The sequence below is a fragment of the Mizuhopecten yessoensis genome, unplaced genomic scaffold (assembly GCF_002113885.1).
Source record: "Mizuhopecten yessoensis strain PY_sf001 unplaced genomic scaffold, ASM211388v2 hete_36193604, whole genome shotgun sequence".
Taxonomy (NCBI): Eukaryota; Metazoa; Mollusca; class Bivalvia; order Pectinida; family Pectinidae; genus Mizuhopecten; species Mizuhopecten yessoensis.
In genome coordinates, this window is record NW_018485807.1 from 1 (window position 1) to 10,895 (window position 10,895).

At 36.3% G+C, this 10,895-nt stretch overlaps 1 protein-coding gene across 1 annotated transcript; it reads left to right on the top strand.

Annotated features, from left to right (window-relative positions):
• The first annotated feature begins 6,940 nt into the window (after positions 1-6,940).
• On the top strand, positions 6,941-10,590 carry LOC110444956 (protein FAM124A-like). The gene has a single exon (XM_021489307.1). The coding sequence runs from the start codon at positions 7,504-7,506 to the stop codon at positions 8,662-8,664; it is 1,161 nt and encodes a 386-aa protein (XP_021344982.1). The 5' UTR covers positions 6,941-7,503; the 3' UTR covers positions 8,665-10,590.
• Positions 10,591-10,895: the final 305 nt, after the last annotated feature.

Genomic DNA, 10,895 nt, shown 5'->3' on the forward strand with positions numbered 1-10,895 from the left:
TCCTGACTAATTAATGACGTATACAACCTCTCCTGACTAATTAATTACGGTTACAAATTTGATTAATCACTTTTAAATCACCGGGGGAATCCGTAAACATTTTAAAGAGTTAAGATACTTAAATGACTTATTGCTGTATCAGTGTTTTAGTTTCTTCACACCTTTATAATTGAGGCGACATCAACCTCCGTAGTGTTGAACACTCCTGAATTACACATCACAGCAAACCTTCCTGTTTAACTTAATGAATCGCAGTTAATCACTGGGTCTGTCACGTAAACAGTTTAGACTTTACGGATACAAAGAAACGTCAAGGATATACTATAGTTCTAAGTATTTTTAAATCTGAATGTTTTACTTATTTGTAACTGTAATCTACCTAATTGAATTAGAGTAGGTGGGATACGGTATAACACGGACACGTCGCACCTGTTCCATGGTGGTACATAGAGAGGGAAGTGGGTGTCTCCTAGAACTTGTTATGATGTTGGTGTATTTACTAGACTCTGTAAAGGTACTTCGCTCCTCGCTGATCCCGTTATCAGATATGTAGATGAACTTCCTATATGTTGAAGTCAATCCTAACTTCGTACCATTGGTGTCTTTGACCGTAATTCGAATGTTTTGCTTCAGAAGTGCTGTGTGTAGGGGTCTGATGTTATTACATGGTGTTAGGTGGCCTTACTAGGCTGACATCTGGTACTACGTACACCTTATCATCAGTGCCGCTAGAATGACCAAAACAAACAGGATAAGTCGTGAATCAAGTTAAATCATCTATAAATTTATTTACTCTGAAGTGTATAATGTATTGTGTAGGACCAGTTGGTAGTTTGTATGTGTACATGTGTTATTATCCACTCTGATAAAGAGTTGTGTATCATTTTATTAATATAAATTCAAATGTTGTGTACATTTCTGTTGATATTTCACCTACGTCAGATTTCTATTTGATATCTAACGTTAATAATTTCGCTGTCATTCCGTTCGTTTATTCTGAATTTATGTTAACCTCTTAATACTGAGTTCAGAAAATAGGGAATCGAACGGCATGAATATGTTCAGCCATCCATGACCAAATTAGTGTCGTGAACAGAGTTATAGAGGGATCATCCAGTACATACGTGAATACTAACGCTGCCGAAACAGCAGAAGCTTTTACAGATATGTAAGAAAAAAAATTAGTCATTTTTAGTCGAGACTTGCACGTACGTGGAAAGTTGAGAAAAGGTTTTCTCTGTATCTGGTTGAGCCGTATACGCCTTACAGACTGCATGAAACCGAATTCTTTTAACTTCAGTTAAAAGACAAACAACCACTTTTTATGTGCAACGTTTATTGTTTTCTATACATCTTACAAAAAGAATTAAGCATTAATCTTAATATCGATATTATTCCACTAATCAGAAACAAGCATTTCAATATCAAACAAAAAAGAAAAAGCGCCAGTCGGGTAATTTCTAAAGTAATTACAGATACTTAAGTAATTGAAGGTGCTTTTAATTGGCAAATTATTATCACATATGAAAAATAGACGATTATTACGACATGAGTGTGGATTGTTATAACATTTACAATCCATCATCAACAGGACATGAGAGAAAGTACTATGCAGCCATTATTTTCACTTTTTCTTTTCTTAGGTTCGTAACTTAACATACCGGTCTCGCAAGCGGGAAATACGCCACGAGTAAACGTGCACATGGTACACTGTATATAGTGCAGTTAAATGTCAGGAGTACCCGAGAACTCCAATGACTGTGAATCAAGACGACAGTCTATGCTTTAAATGACGGGACAGAAGCCATAAAACCGTGCAAGATGACATACCTGCACAAAAGAGCATCATGTCCGGCTACGACTTCGAATGAGATATCAGGGTCAAGGGTCAATGTATTATTTGGGAAATCGAGCAGGCTGTGCTGGATGACTGGCGTAAATAGTTGATGGTATCTAAGAAAGATTTTTGAACTTAGAATGTTTGGTGTGTCAACGACACTGTTGTCTGCTTAGTATTTAACATTGCGGATTCAAGCATGAAACTGGATCTGATCAGGTGTGCCAGATTGAACTTGGTCGTTTATAACGTCTCAAAACGAATATATTTGGGAAATATGCAACTACATAGACTCCCTATTCCTGTATAATTAGCTACATGAACTTTGATATGTATTTTATGTATTTTCATATATCTATTATTTGTTAAGAAAATGAGTGAGCTGCATGATTGGTGTGCGTAAATTGTTTTACTATAATGATGCATTCCTAATTTAGACTTGGTTCTCTCAGTTTATACTTTCCGGATAACCAATCGACTTTTTTTCTAAGTATCAAATTGGTGCCAGCGGTGGGACTGCCAACTTTAGAATTCTGCTGAATGCTTTTACATAGAAGAGGACACAAGATAGACGTTGAGCCAGCCTAAACGAACTACTGGCAGGAAATGCATTGGCGTTTTTTTTTTCAACGGTTACCGATTCACCAGTCTCTGAACTTTGACGACATTAAGAACTGAAGAGATTTTATTTGACAGTAGAAGAATTCGGGAAAATATTTCGGACATAAACACATGAGGGATCTGGCTATGATAGAACAGTTATTTATTAGTGTTGTAACCAGGCAATGTTCCTGTAGATCAAACTGATAGAAAGCGACAGATTTTCTCGCTTAACTTTGCTGAGACGAGAAAACAATAAAATGCTGCAGGCGACTGAACTCATGACGAATATTGGAGCAGTAAATGAACTCAATGAGGCACAGTAGAAAAATGCTGTTGTTTTTAGGTCTGTAACAACGAATTTGATAGCCCTGAGATTGCGACAGGGAGCTTTTTCCTACAACTATTGGTACTAATGGAGTATTGCCAGGTGATCATGAACTTGCGCACCAGGCACCGAAATGAATATCGAGCCGGATTTGAAACACAACTAATACCCATACAAATCAACCACCAATATGATATCATAGTAAAGACATACGATAATATTACATATACTAATCCATAAACAATTTGATATGAGGGTTAGTAAACCTTATGCAAGTTGAATTCGATTATCTATCGTCTTTGTTATCATATGCTAACGCCAGTTAAATTGACAAGATAGGGTGACATTCACGAGTGTGTCTCCTTAACGTACAGAACACTTACAATGATTACTGAGAGAATGATATGATCTGACATGATGATGTGATATGTGTGACACATAAACACATACAGGTATACCGGCAACGGGTACTGTATATCTCTACTTGGACGTTTGTTCCCAAGGCCAATAAACATGTCATTTTTACTTCTCGTAATTTATTTATTGGCATAAAGATAAAAAAAAAAATACCACTTAAAAAAATCAAATACTTCATATAAAAAATTACAATTATATTGATTTCGAAGAGCTTTTCGACAAACGTTTTAAGAAAGTGAATTACTTGGTTGTAATTTAACAATATCTCCCTGACCGAAAGAATAACTCTGTAGAGGGTTAAGTATTCTTGACAACTGATACGGTTGATGTTTTATACGCAAAATTAAGAATAAAATCTACACAATCGTCTAACATTGTCCGTTTTCACACCATATCAAACAAGTCTTTAATCAAACTGGCAAAATGTATAAAAAAAATGATATCCTATTTCAGATAACCTCAATAAATTTATGATTGATAATTCTCTATTTTACTTCCTTTGAAGCAAGCACGGACATGAACTATCAATCACCAACATATATTGATGTCTGTTTGCATTCTTGCAGGTTCAATGACGACATTCTTCAAAGTGTATTCATATATTCATAATAGCTATTGTGGAATTGTGCGTATTTATTTCAATTAATGCATATCACTTACGGGCACCGGTTAACCTCTCAGATCTACCTTAGTTTTCATTAGCTAAGATTTGTTATTGATGATATACTTAAGTCTTCAGAAACAAATTGACTGAGAATGATGAAAACATATTTATAACGGACACAACAATATTTCCCGTCAATCTTTAATGTGTGACGTCGCCATGGTGTAAATGTAGCACAAACATGGCAATAATTCCATGTCGGTTTTTTTAATGATGTAAGATTACTTTTGCTTACGTACTGACTTAATTATAGATGTGATATTTGTCAGAAATGGTGAGGTAAACATTACCTGTGGTAGTTTAATCATTTCTGTCTTTACTGTCATTCCACTTAAGGATACATACATTACGAACACGATTGTCATTCAAATATATAAAGCATGTGTTCAGTTGCTTTCTTTTAACATTTTTCCTCTTCAGTAAACAAATCATAATATAAAAATCAATTTCCTTAACTGAAAGTTATTATGTGTGGTATGCGTCAGCGCGTATGTGTAATGCGAGGCTGCCCTGTGTAATCGATGTTATCTCGGGGAAAAGTGCACGCTAATTATCGTCACTGTAATTAGGCACTAACGTCATTTACAGGTGAATGTGATCCCGTACACGCTTTACATTGACAATGACGAGTGTGATCCGACCCCTCACAGTAAACAACAACATCATATAGAGCGACACACAGGAGATTATTCGTGGTTGGATGAAGGCGAGACAGAAAGGGGGAATGACAAATGTCCGGTGCTTATCAGATATTGGATAGCAATACATCTTTTCATGATTTGAAGGGAAGTATTTATAGGGGAAGACAATTATTATCAAATTATAAACAATTTGGGTAATTGTCTGTCGTCAATATACTTAACTTAGGATCATTATATCATATGTTATAAACAAATTGGGTAATTGTCTGTCGTCAATATACTTAAGATAACCTATGATCACTATATCATATGTTATAATTGGAGCATTATTTTTTATCAAACAGTTTTACGGATTTGATTGACAGGAGGGTACATCTAGGACGTTGTAACGATATGAATAACTGAATGTATATGCTTTAAGGAAGTATTTTTCCAAAACTGATGCTCTTCACAGATATTCACAACAATTTGTATTAACTCATTTTTCTCAGCTCATGGAATCGTCCTAGCATTTACACACAATTTCTATTTACAGGTACGCAACATTTCAGTGTATTATCTATTGTTATAACACAAACAGGTGCTAAGACGTTTGAATGACGTGTGGGGAGAAACCACATCTATATATACTTTTATAAGATGGATCAACAAATCTTTTTCGACGTTTTTGGAATACATCTTGTACGTGACGGATCATGAAACAGACAAGTTTTTTAACCTACAATGTACGCGTAGAACACTAATTCCGAAAACGTCGTCCACGATGAAATTACTCTTGATAGAATTTTTAATAAACTTTATATCATCATTAGTAGGGTTGTTAAGTAATAGGATCATCGATCATTATATCAATAAAGTTTCTTTTCATAAATATTTATAAATTGCTTAATCAAAGGAATGCTGATATCTTGTTATTTTCTATCGTTCGTGCCTTTTGACTTGCTGTAAATGTCACCTTCTATGACAAGCGATATCTTTAAAACCACAAACACAGCATTGTGCCAATATTGTTTACACCATACAATTTCAATGAGAATATCGATTTTCTCGGTAAATTTACTTTGATATATCCAAATACAATCTCCGTTAATGGAGGAGAGCTGGCGGGACGATTTCCCTTTAAAACTATCCTAATGCTGCAATTTTACTTCGCTATTAACGCTAGGCATCTTTGATATTAATTACTTCTCATTTATTTTCGATCGATAGAAGCTGTGAGGTAATGCGTTTTACGCTAATGTAGAATCCGTTTAAGATATATCATTTTTAAGATGTTAAGCCCTGAACATCCTAGAGAAACGTAGACTAGCTAATAGCGTTTGTGACAGGCTTTGACAGGTAATTGATCATCAACACAAGACAGGTTTTAAACGTAAACTTAGATCGACATTTCTGAGAAGGGAACATTTCTATTATGATACTGATCTGAAGACATAGCTAAAAAATGCACCCAATTAATTTATTTGGTGAAAAACACTCGTATGAATTCAACTTCTGTAACGAGAGATTTTGAAAAATCATTCTGACTGCATTATTGAAATAGGAAACCAGAGAATGTACTCTTCATGCACGAAACATCTATATGGCATTTTTATTATTAGCTTCTACTTAAAAACAGCCATCCTACACCACGTTTACGGTAGCCACTAGACTTAGAAAGAAGAACATAATAAAAGTTCTTATAAAACTACTGACCCCTTTGTTCCTCGTCCACGTACTCCTGTTGTATGTATTGTGAAGGTCAGGAAATGAAAATAAACCGTGATTGATTATAATGTGGATTCTATTGAGTATAAAGCGCTTTGTGTTTCGGGATGATACGACATGCTTAATACTAAATAATATCACATATTCCAACTCGTCACGATGTTTTTAATGAAAGTCTTTTCCTTGCAGAGAAATTTTAAAATTAAAAGATAAAAATTTGAAATATTCTAAATATAAATTTGATACCATGCTATTTCATTACTACTTCATTCTACTGTTTGCCGGCCGTCTGAGGTGTAAACCTATTTAGTATTAGGAATGAGATTGATTTACATGTATTTGCATGAAGCGGATTCTGTTACAACATTTCACACGAATGTCAATTATCTTTGTGATGGGTACGCGTGAAGACCTTAATGTTCTTATATACTGTATGGGTTGTTTTGGGATATCATGTGCCCCCTACAAACCACGCTGACCCCAACACAATGTCACAGAAATGGCTTTCTGAGCAGGTTGTAAGCCATATTGTAATTGTCCAATAAGACTGTCAATCAGGAATGATAAATCTCCCATTCGATATGTGATAATTAATATTTAAGGTGGTTTATAAACATTTTAAATGTCCGACCCACATCGTAAGCCTCACAAAGGGAAAAGTGAATTGGTTTTTAAACGGTACGGAGCAGGCTATGTGAGAGATAGGCCTACCGCTGTAGGTATGTATTCATTAGACTACGGAGCAGAGTGTGTAATTGTTAGGTATACTCCCGCCCATCAGCCAATCAAATGACAATGCCAATCGGGTCACCAAAGGTCAATGGAATGTACTCATGCGATGAGAATAGGTTTGTCTGAACAGTTATAATACGTTAAAGAAACGCACATGGCAAACTGGCAGAGTTATCGGTGTGGGGGTAACGGAACATCGGAGACACAGTCATTTTAACAAATTCCAATCATTTCAACGACGGCCACAGACAACAGGCATGCCTTATTACCAATCATGTAGGAGAATTATCGATACGGATTAATTACGAAGCTTTCCGGATTTAATATAAACAGATATTGATTAGCGTCTGGGTTGTATCACATATACAGTTACTGGTTACGCTTGTCTGCTTTTACATTACGCTCTGGTGTAAGCACTGTAACCTGTAAACTAGTGTACGAGACTAATGCTTGTGTTTCCCCGTGCTTCATAACTTCCTTTGCGAGGTCGCCTCCGAGTCGGTGAATGACGATGTGCCTCTGTGTGACAGTGTTATTTTTACTGTGTTAGTGGTACGTATTGGAAAGTATATATACCATGGAGATGGATTATCATCAAAATCCATATAAATGTAGACTAAATATTTCTGTGCCACCTGGAAAGGAAGGACGATTTAAGAAAATTGTCTCGCCATTGATGAAATGGATCGATCCATCTTTCCAAATGTTACAAATTGCAAATGACAATGCAGCTGAATGGAAGATTCGGACTAACAAAAATCAAACGCGTCCGTCACATTGCGAGGAAAATATTGTAATGGTCCCTTCTATTAGCATTATGCTATTCCTATATGAGCACGGTTCAATGTCGGCAGCGGACGTGCAAAAATGTCTGAAGACAAAACCTTGGAAGTTTCACCACAAAGTGGAGTTACACAGCAAATGGACACCGGACAGGGCCGTGGCCGCCCAGGAGTTTTACGGGCTGGCAGACGACATGCCTTTATGGTCAGTTTGTCCAGTACATTGTGGAAATGAACATTTTCGTGTTTTATATCACGTTCAAAATTTCCAGAAGATGATGGAATTCTACAGATGTGTAACCGATATGGAAATAGAAAGCAGCAAACCAGGATTCTGTATATTTCAGTTGTATTCACAACCTGGGTTGGACATTCAGCTTGCCTTAAAACAGTCAAAAAACATTCGACCCTACCCCGTGCATAACGCTTGCCTTACGTTCCAGATAAAACACATTGATTCTCTGAGGGCATTTCTGGACTGTGAAGTTACGGAGATCAGTGACCGAACTTTCCTGGTACAGGATCCTGATGGGAATTATGTGATGCTACAGGAGGAGTTAAGCAGTGGTGTTACAACAGAGTACGAATCTCTGGATATATTTCAAACGCGAGATTCGCACTCAGGATCTAAGTTCGATTCCAATGGATATTCGAAAAGCCTGCGGAGTTCCTCGGACAGTCAGGATTCGGGAAGGTGTTCTGATAGTGATATTTGGTCCAGTGAAGTGGAACAGATCAAAAGCAACAACCAAAACGGTAAAAAAAATTCACTTAATCAAGGTAATAGGTACTCCGCGCCAGGACAGTGCGGCGGCGACGTCATAGGATGTTACCCGGGGTATGTAGTACCCGACAACTATCGCCAGTGGGAGAGGCAAAGTCAATTAACTTTCGACACAGTCCAGAGACATAATACTGAGTCGGTGCGAGGAGTGGAGGCCCCAGTTTTCATATGAAACTGAACAACCGCATCTGTCAATGGCAGAGCCCCCCTGACGGGTACAAAGATTACTGGTAAAAACATAGACGTTTCCTTATATATTTGAGCTTTTCATAGTTGATGTCTTTTACGGGGATTTTCTATGGAGATGTTTTTGGATTATACTTCGATGTGTCAAGGGTATTTATCAAGATAGGTAAATTTTCGTTCACAAGGATATATAACACCTCATTTCCCTCAGCGTTATGACAAGCTATCTGTGACATTTACATCTTTATCGAGACCAGTAAAGCAATCCCTGTTAAAGATGTAAGGCGAAATATGAGCAACTGCCGTTTATTGTCACTCTTTATTATTCTTAAAACTGATGTTAGCATTTAAAACCTTATTTAAAACCTAAATTAAAATTCCATAAAAATATCCCCGTATCATGTTTACATAGAGGATATTTTCACACAAACTGAAATGGGTACGGGAACTAAAGTCGACTTTCTCGCTACAGGATATGTCTGTTGATATGAATATCACACTGTGTCCTTGTCATCTCTCATTCTTCCTACTGAACAGAATAAACAATGACTAGACTCCAGATTGTTTTCCGTCCCAATATGGGGTCTAGGCCGAGGACATGTTTGTCTGTGTGTTATGCTCCCTGTAGAGTGCGTGAAAAGTACAAAGATTTGTTTGGAACTCCTCCCTAATCATAGAGTAGCGAGAGTGAGAATGATGGCTGCTTGGGAAAGGCTTAAATTGAATAGTGTGCAATATATCAAAACCAATTGTAAATGTATACCTTAGCTGATAGCTAAAAGGAAGCAGAAAGGGTATACAAAGACGTGTGTATCAACTGCTGCGGTTTGTTAGGCACATGAGAACCGACATTTTGCACTTGTGTACATTTAGATTATTCTATTGATAATCTGTATGATAAGTACATCGTCCTCTCAGGCGTTCATCCAGTGAGACGTGTAAATAGGTTCAAAACACTTTCCCGTTTAAAACAGACTTCACTGACGCACTACCGTTAATTGGGAAATAATAATCCCGGGTACAGTGTGTGTTTAATGCTAACCTGCGATCGCGGTGCATGGTAGCGCTGAGTATCGCCTTAACCAAGTAGAAAGCCGACTGTATACCATGTCCATTCATTGCTACACACGCTCTTTATAAAATAAGAAAAAGTGTTTACTAATACACCCTATTTATTGATTAGAGTACAGATAAATACTAATGGATTTGCAGGCATTACTTGGTAAGGGTTTTTAACGTGTTTTGAGCCAAAAAAATCGGTCTCAACTACTCTACGCCGGGGAAAAAATGAATAACAAATACCGCACACAAAATCAACTATTTTTATGAAGAGAATAATTTAGATTGAAAATTGACCTGTGGTAACCCAACATTCCTGGTAAATAAAGTGATATATGGTACACAGGTAATGCAGTAGTGGGTTGAACATACACGTAGGTTAGAACCCCACCGGCATATTTGCTGTACTGAAATATACCAGATAGTCATAAAGTGTGTAACACGTGAATGTTCTACAGGGTTGTTGTGAGAGTCGATAATGTTTACTAGTCATCTCCCCAATAAACATATCTTTAGCCATCATACAACCGGGACATCATTACAAGATATAAGTCGGCAGCTATTACGTCATTATAACTACAAATATTTATCTTTAATTGTCTGGAATGCTGTACCGTGTAACTATTATTAATTGATATAACACAAAACTTACCTTCATTACCATGTTGTTAAGGATTGTTATTGTTCCAGATACATTTTTATTTCAGAATAGTATCTGCAATTCTGTGAAACAATGTAGGGGCCATGGCTTTGATGTGTCGCTATACTTATTTACTGATGAGATTAGTATTAATGTAGAAATTATAACATGTGTATTGTTTTAATGTGCCAAACCTAGTTAAGGAATTTGATATTAAATTAAAAAATGAAAATAAACATTATTTTTGTTATATTTGTATTCATAACCTGTTCAATGAACGTGATGTGTTTTAAATAATGCGTATATTTGTTTTGCAAAAAGAAATGCATAAATAATTTTAAGTTTCAAAATAAGTACCTTCCATCGCACTTCGGCCAGGAAAATATATTATATTATATAGCACACACCATGTTATCCATACTGTAATTTTCAAAACAAAATCATACAAAGTATACCCCTAAAAACTTTTGACAACTTAAAAACAAGATATAAACATAAGTATTAAAGTTTGATTTTGT